At 39.9% G+C, this 22,500-nt stretch overlaps 1 protein-coding gene across 1 annotated transcript in view; it reads right to left on the bottom strand.

Annotated features, from left to right (window-relative positions):
* Window positions 1-1,068: 1,068 nt before the first annotated feature.
* LOC143017899 (uncharacterized) overlaps window positions 1,069-22,500 on the bottom strand; it is a 172,271-nt gene continuing 150,839 nt past the window's right edge. Inside the window, exon 5 of the mRNA XM_076172941.1 lies at window positions 1,069-5,076. Coding sequence (XP_076029056.1) covers window positions 4,774-5,076 — 303 coding nt within the window. The 3' untranslated portion in view covers window positions 1,069-4,773. The remainder of the gene's footprint in view (window positions 5,077-22,500) is intronic.

Raw genomic sequence — 22,500 nt, 5'->3', positions numbered from 1 at the left:
ATACAAATCAACTACCCTGTCGACTTAGAAATTAACATCTGTCGACTTAAAAATAAACAAACATCTGTCGAGGAGCAAAGACAATTTTTTTTTCTTCAGACCAGCTGTTTTCAATTCACTCAACATTGTTTTCTTTCATTTTCAATTACAAAACTACTAAATATTCGTGGCTTTCTTCTTGAATCACTTCATCAATAGATTTATTCTTAAACAGTTCAGACCACTTTTGGGCACTACTGAGTGTTTATTTTTTCTTATAAGGAATCAACACATAGGGATGATGATTCTTGCTCATGAGATTCTCTTGTAGGATCCTGTAGATTCTGTAGGGATAGTGGTAGAGGCAGGGACTGGATTTTGCGAGGGAGAGAGGAAGTGAGTTAGGGAACACAGAGAGGGACTAGAGTGAGTCAGGGGATGAAAGGTAAGTTAGGTTAGGAAGGTTAAGTTAGGTTAGGTTAGATTAGGTTTGGTTAGCTTAGGTTAAGTTAGGTTAGGTTAGGTTAGGTTAGGTTAGGTTAGGTTAGGTTAGGTTAGGTTAGGTTAGGTTAGGTTAGGTTAGGTTAGTTTAGGTTAGGTTAGGTCAGGTTAGGTTAGGTTAGTTTAGGTTAGGTTAGGTTAGGTTAGATAAGGAAACGTTAGATAAGGTTAGCTTAGAGTGCCACCATTGTGACCCATCTAATCTTCTTCTGTGCCTCCTTCGGGAGATTTTCACCCAAAAGGGTGATAGGACAAAGAAGAGGTCGAGGAGGAAGAGAATGATCCATCCCCCATCTATACGCCAGTATATCACGGAATGTAGTATTTCTTATTATAATCTATTGTACCAGTGTGCGTTGATTCTTGGCATTACCAGTACCACTGAATGACACGGGAGAAATTTCAACTAGCACCCATATGTATGTATATGTATATATATATGTATATGTATATGTATGTATATGTATATATATATATATATATATATATATATATATACATATATATATACATATATATATATATATATATATGTGTGTGTGTGTGTGTGTGTGTGTGTGTGTGTGTGTGTGTGTGTGTGTGTGTGTGTGTGTGTGTGTGTGTGTGTGTGTGTGTGTGTGTGTGTGTGTGCGTGTGTGTGTGTGTGTGTGTGTGTGTGTGTGTGTGTGTGTGTGTGTGTGTGTGTGTGTGTGTGTGTGTGTGTGTGTGAGTGTGTGTGTGTGTGTGTGTGTGTGTGTGTGTGTGTGTGTGTGTGTGTGTGTGTGTGTGTGTGTGTGTGTGTGTGTGTGTGTGTGTGTGTGTGTGTGTGTGTGTGTGAGTGTGTGTGTGTGTGTGCTCCCTCAACAACATTATTTACTTCGAAAAATTAATTGTGTAAATTGACAATCTCAGTGTCCACTTGCTCTTCCTATTTCTCTCCCTGCTCTTTCTTCTTCCTCCTCCTCCTTCCGTCTTCCTTCGCCTTCTTCCTCCCACTGCCCGTTCCACATGGTTTTCGTTCTTCCAACAATTAGCGGAGTTAATTGCAGGTAAGACCATCGTTAAATACTCCGGTCTTTTGTCTCTTTTCAAGCAGCTGAGAGTCGAGGAAAGAACGGCTGAGGAGAGGACAGGAGGGAGTTGCTGGAGGCGTGGGGCGCCTTCTGGTCCACAGGCGGTGGCCGAGTATGACCACCCACTTGACAGGAGTAACAGCGCACAGTGGTTCACCTCAAGAGATGTGAGAGACATAAACAGATAATTAGCTCCTTTTTCCTTCACTCTCTCTCTCCTGTTCAACTTTTGCGATATTAAATGCTGATTCTGTGTTCAAAAAGGCTCGATCAAGGACGGACTGTATCTATGTCATGTTAACGAAGTGATCTGGGGTTAGGTTTTTTCACATAATACAGCTGTACTTAGTATGGCACGGACTGGTTTGTGTTAAGATTCTTGGCACTTTGTGAGATGAATCAGTGAAATTCTTGTTCAATGATTATTTTAGCCTCTCGTAGACTCACATATTTTTTCTTTTATCATTTTTTTTTCTTCCACAAAAAATAACTGTTTATTTTGTTTTGCAATTAAATTCTTGTTCACAAATTAACTTAGCCTCCTGTAGGTTCACCTATCTTCCCTTTATCGTCATGTTTTTTCCACAGAAGAAGAACTTGGTGTCTTCCTGTTTTGTAGTTTTTCAGTGTCTCAACGCGTCTTTGGGACCACGGGGTGGGGAAGAGGGGTGGGCTTTTAACACAACAAGTCACTGTGGTTATTTCACCCCCTGAATGAAGAACAAACGCACATTGGCACTCTTAACAGCTATTCGGCTTCCTACGGATAGGAGTTCTACTTACAGGACTCCTACTTATAGGCTTCCTACTTACATGACTCCTACTTACAGGCTTTCTACTTAAAGGACTCCTATATGCAGGACCCCTACTTACAAGGCTCCCAATTACAGGACTCCTACTTACATGACTCCCACTTACAGGACCCTTACTTACAGGACTCCTATTTGCAGGACTCCTACGTACAGGATTCCTTCTTACAGGACTCCTACTTACAGGCTTAACTTTGGTTTCACTTGTTTTGTCGTTTGCATTCTGGGCTCGAGGCGTCCTCAAGGCACAAGCCACAACAGCAAACGTTAACAAAATTTCACCAACAACATCATTTGTTCCTTTTACATATTCTGTTATAAATAACGAGCAATGCCACAACTACCATTTACGTTCACATTTATCATATCTCTATTTGTCAGTTCATAGCAAAATTCATGGTAGTTATTTGTGATAAAATGCGTAATAGTAGCAAATGCTGCTGGGGAATATTTGCAAACGTTTAACGATTTTGTGTCCGCCAGCATGAGAGTATGCGCTCTTGCCTCTCGAAGGGGGAGTGTCTGAAAGAACACACGGACAAATATACGAGAAAGAAAATGAAAAATAAAATAAATAAATAAATAAATAAATGAAAAAATATCAGGAAAAATATATATGGCCATCACGCCGAGAGTACGGTATATCATGGAGGGAGACCTGGTTAGGCTCGAATAGTTCCTTTGTTCAATAGTCATTACGAATCTAAGACAATTATTACTATTATCATTATCATCATCATTGTCGTCATCTTCATCGTCGTCGTTATCTGTAGACACTGACTGAACTGTACACTACTTGATATTTACATCATTTTCGGTTCTAAGAATAGAGAGACTAGTCCAAATGTCGAGAAAGACCTTCTTGCCGTTGTGGGTTCAGATCTCTTTGAGTTCGAGGATGGGGTGGGGCCAGACGGGGCGGGGGCGGGGCGGGGGGGGCGGGGCGGGGCGGGGCTGGACGAGTCGGGGCGGGCCCGTTGTTGTTCAGCAAGCAGGTGAAGGGGTGCACCCAGGCCAGACCAGACCAGATCGGACCAGAGGTACTGGTCATGAAATGAGGTTGAGAACCTGGCTCAGGGACAAGATGCTGAGAGGTGTTCAGGGACATGGCGACGTCACGTGGTCAGGGGCAAGGTCAGGTCACGTGATCAGGGACAAGACCACGTCACGTGATCAGAGACGAGATCACTTCACGTGGGATGAGGACGCTTATAATGGAAGGGATCAAAATGTGTATATCACTTCGCATGATCACGTCACGTGTAGGAGGCCAGGAGACGGCGTGACGTTCTTGAAGACGATATCACGTCACATGATCACTGATGAAATGGTGACGTGCGCTTGGGGCCGAGACACGTGCAGGGACAAGACCACGTGACGGTGACGTTACGAGGAGATGAGACCTCGTCCAGGCACGTCAGGCGACGGAGGGTTTGTGGAAGATCAGTTTCACTCAACCCGCGAAACAATGTGGCACTTGGTATAATAGCTTGTGTTACCGCCGGCGCCAGACAATTTCAATCATCCGAAAGAGTGGGGGAAGGTACCCATGCTGAACGGAGACCTGCCTCAGCAGAATGAAATCATCTGGCGACTCAACATAATTTAGACAGTGAGCCACTGTCTTGAGATGTTTAAAACCAAATCTGTCCTGAGGGCAGTGTTTGTGTGTTGAGGGCGGTGGCGGTGCGCGGTGGCTGTGGCTGTGGATGTGGCGGCGACAGGAAAGACAGAGAGCTGATATGGTAGGGTGGGGGCGGTTGTCATGGCAACGAAAATTGATGACGTTGTGAGTGACTGTGCACACGACCCCTTAACAAGAAGCTTAACGACCTCGAGGGCCTATGAGGAGGCTGTGGTGGCTGAGATGAAGGCGGTGGTGGCGGTGACTGGCGGTGGCAGTAGCGGCGGTGGGTCTTAGAAGGAGAGGAGACAACTGCAGAAAGGGCAGAGGAAGGGTGACTGGGGGATGGGAGAGTTGGTGGCTGTCGTAGAAGGTGGCTGTAGTGAAGATGATCTGCTGCTTGTGAGGCAGCCACTTCCTGTAGAGGATGAGGAGTGGAGGGGAAGGGGTATGGAGGGGTGAAGTGGAAAGGCCGCTCCAGAGGGTTCTCCAGCTTGAGTCAGGATTAAGTCCAGTCTTCAATCGGAGGTCCTTCAAGGTCTGAGGTGGTGGTGATGGGGGTTGGGAGAAGGAAGGGAGAAGGGGGGAGGGAAAAACACTTTAACGTGCCTCATCACATACAACAGCCACCTCCTCCTCCCCCACCCCACACCCCGCAGCTGGCGTGGGGGAGGTGACCCTCGTTCCATTTTCAGTTCCTCGTGCATTTCGTTTTATATACTATGAGTGGTTTCTCCACCTCCACTCTCCCGTGCCCTTTTCGTCCGTCTTTCTCAATTCCATGCCCTCTCCCACTCCCTCTACCGCCCTACCAAGGGGGGAGCTTCCCCTTTTTCTTGGGCTTGCGATGGCTAATGAGGAACTTGTTGTACCCCTTTTTCACGAACTGGTCCTTCTTGTCCTTGGTCCCTTTGGCCTTGAGGACGGGCCCCCGCTTCTTGACCATGATGTGCACGTCGCCTTTGAGGTTTTTCACTGCCAGGTTGATGTGATTGTTGTCCACGTTCTCGCTGAAAGCACAGTAGAGGCCCTTCCGTCGCGCCTCCTTTTCCAGCCTCGAGACGTTGTTCTCATCGATCGTCCTCCGGTACTTCTTCCTCACCAGCTGTTTCTGTTTGAGGGAGAGAAGAAGAAAGAACTCGTTAAGAACTTCGACAGCGTCTTCACTAGAACGAAGAAGTCGACCGTCCCACCCATGACTAGACATGTACTGATTCTACAAATGACTAGAAAAAAATGCTTACCGCAACTGACAGGGCTTTGCTTTACAATGGGTTTCTTATTTCCCACTGTGTGGGAGTGGGATGTTGAGTTAAATAATGAATAAAAATTATAAATTAATACATAGGAGATAAACAGGTGAATAAATATATATACATATACAAGATCATATATACTCTTATGACTTTTTACATGAAATATAGATTACCCAATTGTATATATATATACATACATATATATGTATATATATATATATATATATATATATATACATATATATAATAGATAGATAGATAGATAGATAGATAGATAGATATATAGATAGATAGATAACTGATATTTGGAGCAGAGATAAAGATAATCTACGAATAGAAAACAAAGATGGGTTAATTTCTTCAAATATTTTATTCTGCACCTTTTACCTTTCCTTCTCAACTTGATTCTCCTCCTCTTCCTCTTAATTTCTTTCCAAAGCATATTTATATATATATATATATATATATATATATATATATAAATATATATATACATATATATATATATATATATACATATATATATGAAAATATATATATATATATATATATATATATATATGTATATATATGCAATGGGGGGACGGAGAGGGGGGGTCGCCGATTTAATGAAGCGGCCTTGCTGTGGATGTGCTGTGTCTTGCGACACTGCTTCTGACCCAGGGCAGTGGACAAGGTGCAGGGATGACCCGTCATTCAGGAGGTGCTAAGATAAGAGGGAGGGTGGAGGGGTGTGGAGTGTGTTTAGGGATGGAGTGGGTGGGAGTGATTTTATGCCTTTTTCTTTTTGGCTACCCCCCTTGTAAGGGGGAGAAAGCCTTGGTATATGTATGTACATATATATACATATATATATATACATATATATAAACATATACATACATATATACATACATATATATACGTATATATATACATATGTATACATATATATACATATATATATATATATACATATACACATATATATATGTGTGTGTGTGTGTGTGTGTGTGTGTGTGTGTGTGTGTGTGTGTGTGTGTGTGTGTGTGTGTGTGTGTGCAAAAATAATCACAATAACGCGTGACTGATTAATATTGCAGAAACCACAGGGAAAATAAAGTCGGAATACTAAACGTTTTCGTCTATTACGACATCCTCAGAGTACAAGAGAAATAGAACATAATATCTATACAGAAATTAGAAAACTAGGGAAGGTTATAGCCACATAAAAGCTTCGTACAATATACATACACATTCATATACAAATGGAACTAATAATATTTCTCTTTCTTGTACTCTGAGGATGTCGTAATAGACGAAAACGTTTAGTATTCCGACTTTATTTTCCCTGTGGTTTCTGCAATATATATATATATATATATATATATATATATATTATATATATATATATATATATATATATATACACACATATATATTTATGTATACATATATATATATTTATATGTATATATATATACATATATATATACATTATATATGGATATACATTATATATATATATATATATATATATATATATATATACAGTATATATGATTCATTAAATATACGCGGATAGCGAAGGCACTTGTGATTATGATATGAATCTCAGAACCTAATTTCAGAGCATTTCACCGCGCCCTGATATTAAGTTTAGAACGTTTCATCGGGCCTGAAATATGTGCTGCAGAGGCCTCTAAATTTATAAAGTCATCATTTCAGGACCCGCCATTAGGCGGCTACGTTGAAATTGCCAGCGAGGTTTCAGGAAGGTGACATAAATCATGATGTGAAATATGGATGGCCGCTGAAGTCGTGAATTTCGGTAATCGATTTCAGACAAGAATGTTGAAGTGACGAGAGCTGCAATAGATGACAACCCCCGCAGCCACAACTATAATCACAAGCAAAATATCAATAACAATAGCCACAAAGATAACGACAATAACAAACAGCAACAACAACAACAACAACACCAGACACTATAGCAAAAACCACGGCAAGCACAACCACAACTGAAAACCACAACCATGACCACAAGCACGTGACAATAACAACCGTAATGATAAAAATAACAACAAACAACATAAATAACATCAACAACAACACAAACAAGAGCAACAACAAAAATAACAACAAAAATAACTGCTGCCATAGTCTGTGCTCTCCAATGCGTCCGTTCAGGGCGTGACATACGTCGTGAGTTATTACTAGCCATTCTGCCAAATCAACCTGTCTCTCTCTCTCTCTCTCTCTCTCTCTCTCTCTCTCTCTCTCTCTCTCTCTCTCTCTCTCTCTCTCTCTCTCTCTCTCCCTCTCTCTCTCTTATTTCCCATCTATGTGCGGTTTGAAATTACTTCTTCATATTCTGTATATAGTAAAGGAAGCCGTATTTTTTAATGAGAATAACTTTATAGGATTATAGCAACGTTTTTAATAAATTCTAGGACGCGTGAAAGCTCTTTTTCCCAGTGTTGCCACGCCAAAGTGTCAAAGGTGAAACAGGTGGGATGGGCTGGGTAACAATCGTTATTATAATCCCCAAATATTATATTCATTGTACTTTACAGATTCCTTTACTATATACAGAATATAAAAAGAAATATTCAAATAGCACAAAGATAGGAAGTAAGACAGAGGCATGTACACCTAGGTCTCTCCAGCAGTCGCCAGCCGCCACTTATGCGGACATTTAGGCCCAAGACATAAACCTACTTCAGGAATTAGTGGTGTTTTATGTCCTGGGCCAATTCCTAAAGTGGGTTTATGTCCTGGATCCAAACGTCCACACAAGTAGCGGTTAGCGAGTGTTGGATTAAGAGATCGAGATATAGTAAGGTTGATTTGGCACGACGTATGCCACACTCTGAACGGACTCCATGCAGCCTACATACTATAGTACCACTACCACTACTACTATTATTACTTTTTTAGCGACCTCCATCCTCGTGGAACCGTGTGGTGAAAACAGTCAGGATCTATCTCCCACAGACACAGTTCATTGGCCCTCTCCCCCCAATGACTGTTCGACTACCCTTTTCTATTTTGTATTATTTCACTTTAATGAAGCCTAATACAGAAGTTCATTTATCTTACTTTCTACTACAATCTGCTCAAAATCGAGGTTTTGTATATGTGCTGATTTAGGCGGTGGGGACCTGGTACTTCTCAGGCATAGGAAGGCTGATGTTAAGTGTGAGAATGGCAGTCTACATCTCATTCACGAAACAATGCTACTTTTTTATTGTTGTTTCTTTTCTGCCATCACCTCTGCCAGACAAGCATAGAATGCCTTTGCCCTTGAACCCATCCCGCCTGAAGTCGTAAAGGTTATCAGAGTGAATGACCCCCGGTCCACGTTCTGTATACTGTTACGGGCCCGTCCATGGTCAGGCACTTTCCCGCCATATCTTACCATCAGCTCAAGTGAGCCCAATTCTGCCTTGTCCTATAGGCCTGGTAGGACAAGGGGTACCGGGCCGCTAGACGCTATGTGTGCGCATGCGCAATTGGTTAATTGGTTGTATCCACATATTATGTATTTCTTTGGCTAGTTAGTTCCATTCTATTGATCCATTGTATTATAGATGCTTTGCGATATTCCTGTCCTCTTTATATATATATTAATTATATGTGTGCATATATACTAAATTGTTAAAGATGGCAACTAAAAGCCAGTGGAGGTACGGTAGGCTTGCGTGGTACCTCCTTCCCTTCTTACGATTCGTGTCATCATACCAGACAGGTGTTCCTGGCTAGCAAATTGTTACCTAGAGGGGTAAAGGTAAGAATTCCATATAAATTAGGGATAGGAAGGAGCCTCAGAGGTTACTGGTGTGTCCTTGTAGGTAACATACTAGGTTGTATCATATTATTCATGTTAAAATATAGATACTTATACTTGTAATGTTTGCTAAATACCCCTATTGACTTAACATGAGATAGATCAAAGGTTACAGTAGCCTTGTATAAGTCAAGGTCTACGTAACAATACGCTCCTCGTACATCCTGATTTTCTCATTCTCGTTCCAGGAGTGGAACTCCTCAATAGTTAGGTTATTGTAACAGGGGTTCATCGGATCAAAAAAGTCCAGTTGTCCCCGTGTCCAGAAACCTCTTGTGCTGACATCCACTCGTGCTTCATCTGTGTTGGACGTGCGGTGCCTGAAGTTCTCCCCTCCTAGTGGGAGTGTTGGTTCGATGGTCACATCCTTGCACACCTCCCGAAGCATCTGGGCAGTGAGATTCCTTATTTCGTCATGTCTCATGCAAATGAATCCACCCTGTTTGCATATCATTGTATGGTTTAGATCAAACTATGCACCACAGGAACATCTGTTAGGCAGCCTTTCTAGTGGCCATCCATACCTCTAGGCAATGGCATTCATAAATTCTCGTTTGTTTAGGTTGAATCCCTTTGCTGTCAGCCAATTGGACGCCTCATCTTCCTGTGTCATTGCTATCTTTCTTTTCATATGATTCGATAGCTGATCTAATAGGATGCAAAGCTCCTCCTTCTGCCTCACTTCCCTTCCCTATGATATGTTTCTTCTGTTTTCTCTGATTTCCTCCATGTTAGTCTCCTAATGATCTTATGACACGATGTCGTTTATCAGGGAGGACGTGAGTTTCAGGGAGTTTTGGTATTCTATGTTGGCAAGGTTTAGCGGGTTTGAGATACCTGACCCTCCCATTCTTGGAGGAAGTTTAGTAAGTTTTATTTCCTTTTCGTTTGGTATCCATTCGTTGCTGATGGCTGGAATTAGCTCAAGAGGACTAAATAATTCGGTGATGTTCGGTACCGTCCTTAAGATGTAATTCTACTTGTGTTTAATACCATATATGAATGCGGTATATGCCGCAGACGATGTTTTAAGGACTTTAATGACATCTCTACAGACCAGTCACCACAACCACTACTACTACTACTTCTACAGATTTAAAAAGTAATTACTCCAACCCCCCCCCCCCCCGCGCCTTCCTGTGGGTCTCCCAACAACAAACAAGGCGAACAACGGGTTCCTAACGAGCTCTGCACCCAAGGGACTTAAAATCATCAAGTCCCTAATAACCCCTTCCCTTGACACCTCAGGTGAGGAACACACGCCAGGAGACGCTTGGCTGTGATCGAATTCAGTCAGATCACACACCTGAAAAAAATCCCTCCGACCACGCCCCCTAAGGGGGTAGGGTGAGGATATGCAGACGAAGTTTTAAGGACTTTAATGACATCCCTACAAACCAGAGTCGCGCAGCATTCTTTTAAGAAAAGAGATTCATCTCCGCTGAAAAAAAAATGGTGATTACTTTTAATGTCTGACATCCTTAAATCCCTCCTATCCCATTTCTCTAACTCCGTTTCTTCAGTGTGATATTATCCCCAAGAATAGAAACGCTGGTTATTGTTGACAAAAAATAAATAAAACTTAGGCATGGTGACGCTCAAGATCTTATTCTGGTTGAATTAACATGATTGTAGTTCAGGTGAGGAAACAACCTACTGATGCGTACCATTAAAACGCGCGCGCACACACACACACACACACACACACACACACACACATACACATACACACATACATACACACACACAGGACAGAGAAACAGTGAATGCCAGAACCATATACTATTTTAAGAGCAAATTGGATGTGGAGAGATACGAAAATGGGTCACTACGAGCATAGCTCTCGTCCCGTAAAATACAACTAGGTGAATACACACACACACACATAAAGAGAGAGACCGCAAGCAACCCACAAATTATCGGGGACGTCTCTCTGGGCCTGAGGTGTGATTAGACGCGATTCATAAAGATTAAGAACTATTTGATCAGCATGAGACCCGAGGACACCACTTGGTCATTATGACAACCTGACTAAGCTCAGATTCGTTTGTCTTGTCACCCTGTTGGGACATTTCCCCCTATTTTTCGCCTCACCCACCTTCGCACACGTGCACACAACCACCAGGGATCCTATCTGGTAATTGAACGACGCGCTTCCCGTTTGCCGAATAATGTATTATTTGCCCCCTTCCTATGTGTGTGTGTGTATATATATATATATATATATATATATATATATATATATATAGATATATATATATATATATATATTTCATTAAGAGTGATGGCTAATTGTACATTTATTATTTTCTTAGATGTATTTTCCATATGTCTTACTATGGATTTATGTTTCTTTGAAAGGAGGTTTATGACTACTGTAGGTTGTCATGTTTGTATATCGCGATTTCGGGTTGAAGACCTTTCTCCAGTAGCTTTCAGGGATATTCTATCTAGCTAGGATAATAATTATCCTGGAGTTTTATCTGATGATGTTATTTTCTATACTTAAGTTTCTGTACTTGCTCTTCACTGGGAGAGGTTATCGGTCACCTGGGAGAGTTTACTTAGTAACTCAGGCAGTGATGAAACGTCACGTGCTAGGGGATGCCTCCGACTTCGTGTTGTGACAAACTGTCGTATGCTTGGATTTGTGGCGTATTGTCTTGGGCTTGGATTTGTGGGGTTATGTCTCATGCTTGGGTTTGTGGTCTCATGCTTGGGAGGGCTCTAAGGTCACCAGACTAAGAAAATAATGAACAGCTGGTACATAGATAATGAAAATATTAAAAATATAGAAAAATATTAACATATATTATAAATCTACATTTCATCACCCTATAAAGATGAACGTATAATGACACATTATAAAGAGGAACATTAAACTAGTCAACCCAGAAAAAAATAATTAACATAGTCATTTATTATAAGGCAAGGAAGACCAACCACCTCCTTTTTAAAAGTAGCCCCCACCATCTATAGGTTTACTTGTGCACCAGGGAATTGTGAAGCCCTCCCCTCCACCTATATTGGCATGATGCCAATACCACCTGATATCAGGAGCCCCTAAAAACGTTTAAGAGAAGTACACGGTATAACATTAACAAGAAACATCCTAGAAGAAAACACTGAGATTTTGGAAATATGTACAGATGATAGACTCCTCCCAATCATAGAAGCATGATACATTAAAGGATTAACTCCAAATCTAAATGTACAAGCAGATGACCTCCCAATCATGAGACAAACCACCACAAACCCAAACATTAGACATAACCCCACAAACCCAAGCCCAAGACAAAACAATAAGCATACGACATTTTGCCACAACACAAAGTCGGAGGCTTCTTCTAGCAAGTGACATTTCATCAGGTAACTCCCCCAGGTAACCGTTAACCTCCCCCAGTGAAGAGCAAGTATAGAGACTTAAGTATAGAAAGTGTGTGTGTGTGTGTGTGTGTGTGTGTGTGTGTGTGTGTGTGTGTGTGTGTGTGTGTGTGTGTGTGTGTGTGTGTGTGTGTGTGTGTGTGTGTGTGTGTGTGTGTGTGTGTGTGTGTGTGTGTGTGTGTGTGTGTGTGTGTGTGTGTGTGTGTGCATTTACGTGTTTGTTTTTTTGTGTGTCATTAAAAGTAATAGCTCATTCAGCGTGTGACATTTTTTCTTCTTTAAGATATTCTCCTTATTTCGCAAGATGATTTCTCCATAGGAGGTCATCTGAGATGCCATGTCGCGATTTCAAGTCACGTTAACTCTTCGGTGGCATGGATGTATACTTTGTCATCTCGAGAGAAGAGATGGGAATTCTGGCTTTTTGAGTGTCTGTCCGGTGTTTAAGGCGTATTTACGTCATCTGTCTCGTTCATCCTTGTCGCTGATTGGCTGTTTCCAGGGGGGGGTGTTCCGCCTCATGCTTGGTAATGCTTGCAGGTCTGATGACTGTGTGTTGAGATTAGGTACTATTTCTTAGCGAAATTAGGAGAATGTCTTGAGAATATATACATCCCGGATTAGCTATCACATACGCTTAAGAGAAAACCTCCTGCCCATTTACATCATTTATATATATATATATATATATATATATATATATATATGTATACACACACACACGCGCATATATATATATATATATATATATATATGTGTGTGTGTATGTATAAATATATATCTAAATATATATATATATATATATATATATATATATATATATATGCTTAAGTTACCACTAGGAAAATTAAAAAAACGAAGCAGAGCGCTTTCGTATAATTACATCTTCAGTGCAGATACAAAGAAGGAATTATTCCTTCTTTGTATCTGCACTGAAGATGTGATTATACGAAAGCGCTTTGCTTCGTTAGTTACTTTTCCTTGTGGTTACTTACGCATTTGTGAACACACGCTCCAAGTGTTTTTATTGCATATATATATATATATGTGTGTGTGTGTGTGTGTGTGTGTGTGTGTGTGTGTGTGTGTGTGTGTGTGTGTGTGTGTGTGTGTGTGTGTGTGTGTGTGTGTGTGTGTGTGTGTGTGTATAGTATCGTAGATGTCGTAGCACATGAGTAAAATAAAATTTAAACCCACTCTCGCAGAAAAATAAGCTGAGATACAGAGTAAACCGTATATTTCGACCACTAGCTGTGGTCCTCTTCAGCAGTTACATTTATTGGGTACAAAGACAAGAACATATATACAGAGGAGAAAGTTACAAAAGGGGAACTAGGTAAGCCTGAAGTCACGTGTCCTGTCTTTTAAAACTACAATGTGATTTATATACTGTGACTCCATTCTTCTAATCTATTCTGTGATCTAAAAAACTTGAATGAAGGAATACAGCTTGAGTTTTCTTGGCCGTATTTTAACGAATTCTTATGTTCTTTTATCCTAGTAGGTAGATCACGTCCCGTTTGCCCCCAGTACATTTTATTACAATCGAGATATGGTATTTTATATATTCCGGTGTTGTCATTATTAGAAGTTCTATGATGAACATTTACCGACTTCATTTGTGTCTTAATTAACTCACTAGCCTCTCTTCTCGCCACTTGCTAGCATTGTTCGGGGTGCCGCACTCCCGCGGCTCGTGCCGGAAGCCCCTTATCAAGGCAGACCTCACACCAATGCTCTCCGGTAGTATGCCCTGTTCCCAAAATCGTCAGTCTCCCACATGTCAAGAAGGTCGTTTCTATGACGTGTCCGAGCCGGGCGGTGACCCCAACGGTCAGGTGACTCCTTCACCCCCCACCCCCCAGCATCAGGTTTCTGAGTGTCCCACATGGGAGGCGGAGAAGGAAACAGCGGTCGTAATTAGTGACCTCTCTGGTGTAATTAGAGGTGATGTCGTGGGTAACCCTGTCATTAAGCCAAAGGTCTTCGGGTCTGTGACCTCTATCACAATGAAGTTATCTTCACCTCATCATCCTTTTCCTTCATCCTCCTTTTCCAACATCCTCCTTCTCTTCCACTTTATCGTCCTCACACTCCTTTTCCCCTTTCCAATCCTTCTCGTCATCGTCTTCCCTTTTTCTATATTTTCCTTTGTCTCTTGTAATATTTGATATTATCCTCCTGCTCATCCTGCTACTCTTCCTCTTCCTCCTCTTCCTCCTCCTCCTCCTCTTCCTCTTCCTCTCCTTCTTTCTCCTCCTCTTTCCAAATTTTAACGTCACTATCCAGTTATATGTCACTCAGCAGATGAAGCAATGATGGACTAGTTAAACAGTGAACCTTGGATTATGTTTTAGACTTAATTACTTGTCTCACAGTTTGATCACATGAAATACTGTGCCCCTCCCTCCTTCTCTCTCTCACTACGTCCAATCCTCTCTCCTTACTCTCTCTCCTCACCTTTATATCGCCCTTCCTCCTCTGTCTTCCCTCTCCAGTACATTCACCATTCACTCTCTCTCTCTCTCTCTCTCTCTCTCTCTCTCTCTCTCTCTCTCTCTCTCTCTCTCTCTCTCTCTCTCTCTCTCTCTCTCTGTCTCTCTCTCTCTCTCTCTCTCTCTCTCTCTCTATATATATATATATATATATATATATATATATACATATATATATATATATATGCATATATATACATATATATATACATATATATACATATACATATATATATACATATATATATATACATATATATATACATATATATATATATACATATATATATATGTATATATATATATATATATATATATATATATATTTCTATCTATCTAGCTATCTAGCTATCTATTCATCTATCTACCTATATATCTATCTTTCTTTCTATATATCTATCTATCTTTCCTTCTATCTATATCTCTCTGCATTCCCTACCTCGAGCAACAACATCGGTATCCTTCAGGCTCGAACGTGGATCATGGCAATTACTAGCCGAATGCTGACTTCAGTGAATCCCAACGACGCGGCATTTGACGGAGCTGCACCTCACAAAAGGTGCCCGGCTCCGAGCTGAATAAAATCAACTGACCTTGGCCAGAAGATTAACCTTGATGTGCGCCACCCCATCAAAGGGTGAAACTTACGAGAAAATACGCAGTGGATACGCAAAAAATGAAGGCGAAAAATTCACAAAAGCAAGAAAAATATTAAGGATATCAGAGAAAGGGAAAAAACTATTAAACCTACTTGAAGAAGCACCTTTACCACCAAGAATGCATGGCCTGCCTAAGATCCACAAACCAGGAATTAACATGCGTCCAATTACTTCAGGAGCCAATAATGCACCTCATAAGTTAGCCAAATGTTTAGCTAAACCTCTATCCAATACATTAGGAACTATTAGTGATGCACATCTACGAAATTGTTCGGGCCTAATTAACAGGTTATAATATTTAGATTTCAATAACAAGAAACTAGCCAGCTACGAGTATCAATAAATGGCGCTCTAAAAGCTGTTGAACGAGTAGTAAATAATTTGAAAAATGAAGATTTACCCGTCCCCCCAAAAAACTACCTCGAATTAATTTCTCTTTGTGTAGGATTTGGTGCTTTCACTTTTAATAATATTGAATACAGACAGCATTCTGGCCTTTCTGCAGTGTTAGCAAATTTATACATGGAAATACTGGAAACAGAAGAAAACATAACAATAATGGATAGGAATAGCAAATGGTTTAGGTATGTTGATGACATACTTGTAATTGTGCCTAATGATACAGATATTAAAAACAAACTCAGGAGATTAAACAGTGTAAATGAAAATGTACAATTTACTGCAGAAAATGAAAATAACGAAAAAATTACCTTTTCTAGACACAATTATCCATAGAATAGATAGAAATGTGAAATTTTCAGTATACCGGAAACCCACCAATAAAGAAGACTACATACACTTCTATTCAGGACATAATGAATGGACTAAAACAGGTATTATGATAAGTTTCTTCCTTAGAATATTTTGTATATGCAGAAAAGAATTTCTAGTTCTTGAATTACAACAGAGACTTTAATCAAACACAAATATCCAAAAGGTCTCTTGTGTATATTGAAAAAGAAAGCCAAAGAAATAACTAACAAATGTAAAAATAAAAATAAAAAATATAATAAATGTAATGATGAGACCTGATACATTACAGGACCAAACTCTAATATCAATTCACACCTAGACACTTTTCTCTTAAAAGCGGGCATTAGAATAGCCAGGACATCAGGTAACAAAGTAGGATATTTGGTCACACGTAGCTACAATAATCCCACTAACGAAAACAGCATTGTTTATAAAATCCCGTGTAAAAGCTGTCCCTCTTCATATTTTGGTGAATCTGGTCGCGGACTTAATAAACAAATAAATGAACATAAAAATGACGTAAAATCCCACAGATCATCTAACTCCATAGTAATACATGTGGATAAGCATGGCCACCTTCCAGACTGGAACAACACAGCCATATTAGATAAAGGGTCATCCAAGAAACTGAGGAAGACAATTGAGGCAGCATATATTAACACTAATAACAACATTAACCATAGAGAAGGCTTTATATGTCTAGCAAAACCCACAAGCTTATTAATAATAAAAGAATACGCAAATGAAATAACAAGCTCTCCGAAGCGTCCCATGAGATGACCCGTCTATGTATAAAATCCCCTGTTATGTTTGAGTTGTTAACTTTGTGATCAAAACCCTGCGGGTCGAAACGTTAAAGCATAAAATTCTGCCATTACTCCTCGTCTGCTTCCTCCACCTTCAGTCTTATCTATATATATATATATATATATATATATATATATATATATGTGTGTGTGTGTGTGTGTGTGTGTGTGTGTGTGTGTGTGTGTGTGTGTGTGTGTGTGTGTGTGTGTGTGTGTGTGTGTGTGTGTGTGTGTGTGTGCGTGTGTGTGTGTATATATATATATATATATATATACTGTATATATGTATATACAAATATATAAGAAAAATTGTGCTCAATTTATATATCTCTTGATAGCCTAGTTGTTAAGTCACTACCACACTTGTCATGAGGATGCTGGGGTTCGAGTCCTTGGCAGTACCACATTTCAATTTCTGCATGTCGGCTTGATGGCTTAGAATTAAAGTGCATTGTGGTTGTTAATATGTATATATATATATTTATATATATATATATATATATATATACATACATATATATATATATATATATATATATATATATATATATATATATATATATATATTGAAGTATGGAAGACAAATGAGTGGAAGGGCGGTGAGCTAAATAAATAAATGAATAAATCAGAAAAAGGTATGGAGAAACGCACGATCTACATATACCATGTGGTGGTTGTCCGTTAGGATATTATGAAGAGACGGGAAGATCAGTGGAGCTGCGGACATATGAACACAAAAATGACGTCAGAGCTCACAGAACCTCCAACTCGCTAGTGGTTTATTTAGACCAATGTGGTCATCTTCCAGACTGGAACAAGATAGAGATGCTCCAAAAAGGTCTAGAGAAAAAGAAAAGAAAAATAGTGGAGGCAGCTTTCATTACTTCCCACCCCTGCATCAACCATAGGGAAGGGTTTATAAAATCAGTAGGAGCAGTAGGCACTCTAGTTATCAAGGGGGTAAAAAGGACGATTGAGAACGGAGAGAAAAGCGGCATGGTCGGAGTCACATGAGAAGGGTTGAGAAAGGATGAGAGTATGGAGGGAGAGGAACACAGCAAGGGTGAATTATATAAGCTGTTAATTTTCTGAGATTGTATGTACTTTGAGAATGTCCTGGTAAGGACGAAACGTCAGTGAATAGAACTCCAACTCTGTGTTTAGCTCACCGCCCTTCCACTCATATATACATCCACATATATATATACATATATATATATATATATATATATATATATATACATATATTGTATATTATATATATATATGTATATATAATATATATATATATACATATACATATATATATATATATATATATATATATATATATATATTTACAACACTGAATGGGTCCCAGTGAACAGACATACGTTTGTATTAACCACAATCCACTTTAATTCCAAGCCATCAACATCGAAAGCTCGACGAGGCCAACATGCAGGAATTGAAACGTATCTCTCTTGATGGTGCAATCGGTTAAGTCACTAACACTTGTCACGTGCTAGCACAGGTTCGTGTCCTTGGCTGTAGCACGTTTCAATTTCTGTATGTTGGCCTCCTCGAGTTTCTCGATTCTGATGATTTAGAGGTAATATATATATGTATATACTGTATATACATATATATACATTTATATACATATATATCTATACATATATATATGTATATATATATACTGTATATATATATATATATATTTATATACATTATATATACACACACACACACACACACACACACACACACACACACACACACACACACACACACACACACACATATATATATATATATATATATATATATATATATATATATATATATATATATATATATATATTTATATATGTTCCCCCAACCCGAGCGTCCTGGCCACCTAAAGACGCCGCTCTCCGGAGGGGACATCCATTAAGAGATAAAGGAGCAGCAGCAGGAGCAAGCGTGTCGATAGCAAACGGGGCGGCGGATGGCGGACGGCGGGCGGCGGGTCAAAGAAAAAAATAAAATCCATGTACTCTCCACCCGTACCCCCGTCCCTACCCTAAGGTGAATTAAGTCACCTGACGAAAGTGTTTATCAAGACGCTTGTCAAGGGGAAGGCTCAGGTGTTATGTGAGCGAGCTTATGCAACGCCCTTTAAGGTGAACAGGATGGCCTGGCGACAACCAGAAATAAATATTCAAGGACGCTCCGTTGGTGGAGCGGTAAACTAATTATATCTTATTTATCATCTTATCTATTTGATTCTTAATTCTATTTATTCATACTGTCACCAGGTGATTTTATTCATTTAAATACATAGACGTCAGTAATCGTTCTTGTATATCTTATCTTTTTTATTGATTTTATTTATTTACTTTATCTATTTGTGTATCTACTTATTTATCTGTTCATTCATCTACTTATTCATTTCTTCATTTATTTATCTATTTATCTATTTTTGTTGTTGTATTAATACAATTTTGTTGACTGAAAACGTGCACTATGAAATTACCATTGTGTAAGGAAATGTATATATAGACATAGTTCTTATACAATATGGGTTAGATTTATAAGAATATAAATACCTATGAGACATGCATGTATGCTTGTGTACATACACACACACACACACACACACACACGCATATATATATATATATATATATATACATATATATATATATATATATATATATATATATATATATATATATATATATATATATACATATATATATATATACATTATACACACGTGTATATGCTCAGCTTTTATACATATATGACTACACATATACCCATTATATATTAATGTATTGTGTGCGTATATGCATGTACAATATGTAGATATTTCTGCATGTTTGAAAGGCACTTATTTTTCATGAGATAACAGCGATTTTCCAATATGACTGTTCATCGACAAAATCAATCTTCATTTCTCGAAGTCTTTTGTCCATCGACAAAAAACATGCAATTACGAACGGTTCTAGTTATACACTGAATAAAAAGATATACTAGAAAATGTCATGACTCACGTGTCCTGACCTTTTGCAGTGAAAGAAAAAATAAATACGAGATATTGGAATTATTTCCGCGCGACGTCTGTCATCTTTAGCTCCGTCCATTATGTCGTCATCGTCGTCAACAACTTAGTGTGTAGTTGAGGCTGTGCCCGGTGTGTTTTGTGCGTGGTAACCTTCATTCTTTATACATATATTTTTCAAAATACACACTTTCTAGTGAATATATCTATTTTCAAATTCTGAACACGACTTAAGTGTGATTAGTGAAATGTGAAATGTACTGTAGAACGAGCTGGAACGATACAAAAACGAGAAGAAATAAAAAAAAAAACAGATTACGGTAAGTACATTTCTATTTTTGTGTCAAACATGGCCGCCATTAGTAATGTTTGCAAGTCATTCGAATCCATTTCGATTATTTGGAAGCGTATCTTTCATCAAAATATGTTTATTGCTATGGCGAGGAAATATTTCCTTTTTACTCGGCTGAATATAATCGTATGGTGTAAATATGAATACCTGTACAATGGAGTCAAGGAACTTTTGGTGTATGTATGTCGATATAAATACCAAAACGCACACAAACGAATCCAGAGTTCTGATTTCTTCGCTTTCGTCATATATTTACATTTTTTACCACAAACCCAAACAGCTACAGGTGACTACCACTCGCCCTGACTATGAGGGCACACAAATAAAAGACGACCGTTCATCACGCAGCTATGCGCGTCCCACCTTTCTAGTCAATATCAAAATGTGATCGTTCATTAGGTTATTCTTGCCCGGAGTCAAGCTTCACTTCCATCTGAAGAAAATCGCCTGGTATTGGCCAGAATGAAATTCATCAAGAGCGTCACGGGCACAAAAAAGTTAAGTTAGATTTTGAATAAATCTATGTCCAAGTCCTTCGTCTCAGTGATACACTTTCCAGAGACTTGATTCCCGTGAAAGACAGACTTGGGAGGAAACACAGGGGTAGGGGGGTTGGATCCGTCTCTCTCCCTCAGCTGAATAAAATCGTGGTAGCAGACAGAATAAACACGAATCAAGTATGAGAGATCTGTTTCAGTATAAGTGGTCCAGATCTTCCATAACTTAGTTACGACTTGGCTCATCTGGACGATCCCCGCGCCCTTCGTAGTCTGCAATATTGTCCTCTACACCCATCCCCGATCCCACCCCACCCCCCTAGGTTGAGAGAGCAATCTTGGCTCCGTTGCAGAAATTCCAAGAAGCTCTTTGGCTCTGTTGCAGAAACCACCAAAAGCTCTCTGGCTTCGTTGCAAAAACCACCAGAAGCTCTCGAGCTTCGTTTGCAGAAACCACCAGAAGCTCTCTTGAATCAGTTGCAGAAACCACCAGAAGCTCTTTTGAGTCAGTTGCAGAAACCACCAAAAGCTCTCGAGCTTCGCATCAGAAACCACCAGAAGCTCTTTTGTTCAGTTGCAGAAACCATCAGAAGCTCTCCGGCTCCGTTGCAGAAACCACCAGAAGCTCTCTTGGTTCAGTTGCAGAAACCACCAGAAAATCTCTGGCTCTGTTGCAGAAACCACTAGAAACTCTCTGGTTCTGTTGCAGAAACCACCAGGAGCTCTTACAGAGGCGCTAACCCTATTAACAGTTAACTTGTTTTCTAAAGCTCTATTCCTTATGCTAGAGTAGGGTTGATAGTGGACCAGGTTCCCCCACCTACACCCCAACCGACCCAAGACCCACGAAAATCGAAGTGGTTGAGTTCAGGGAAGTGGGGAATAGGGTTAGGAGGAGGAGGAGGAGGAGGACTTCTCTCTCTCTCTCTCTCTCTCTCTCTCTCTCTCTCTCTCTCTCTCTCTCTCTCTCTCTCTCTCTCTCTCTCTCTCTCTCTCTCTCTCTCTCTCTCTCTCTCTCTCTCTCTCTCTATCTCTCTCTCTCTCTCTCTCTCTCTCTCTCTCTCTCTCTCTCTCTCTCTCTCTCTCTCTCTCTCTCTCTCTCTCTCTCTCTCTCTCTCTCTCTCTCTCTCTCTCTCTCTCTCTCTCTCTCTCTCTCTCTTCTCTCTCTCTCTCTCTCTCTCTCTCTCTCTCTCTCTCTCTCTCTCTCTCTCTCTCTCTCTCTGTCTCTCTCTCTCTCTCTCCTCTCTCTCTCTCTCTCTCTCTCTCTCTCTCTCTCTCTCTCTCTCTCTCTCTCTCTCTCTCTCTCTCTCTCTCTCTCTCTCTCTCTCTCTCTCTCCTCTATCTCTCATTCTCTCTCCCCTCTCTCTCCTCTCTCTCTCCCCTCTCCTCTCTCTCTCTCTCTCTCTCTCTCTCTCTCTCTCTCTCTCTCTCTCTCTCTCTCTCTCTCTCTCTCTCTCTCTCTCTCTCTCTCTCTCT

The sequence above is a fragment of the Oratosquilla oratoria genome, chromosome 33 (genome assembly GCF_046742065.1).
Source record: "Oratosquilla oratoria isolate Oo_2021 chromosome 33, ASM4674206v1, whole genome shotgun sequence".
Lineage (NCBI taxonomy): Eukaryota > Metazoa > Arthropoda > Malacostraca > Stomatopoda > Squillidae > Oratosquilla > Oratosquilla oratoria.
This window is presented reverse-complemented; position numbering and strand designations above follow the sequence as displayed.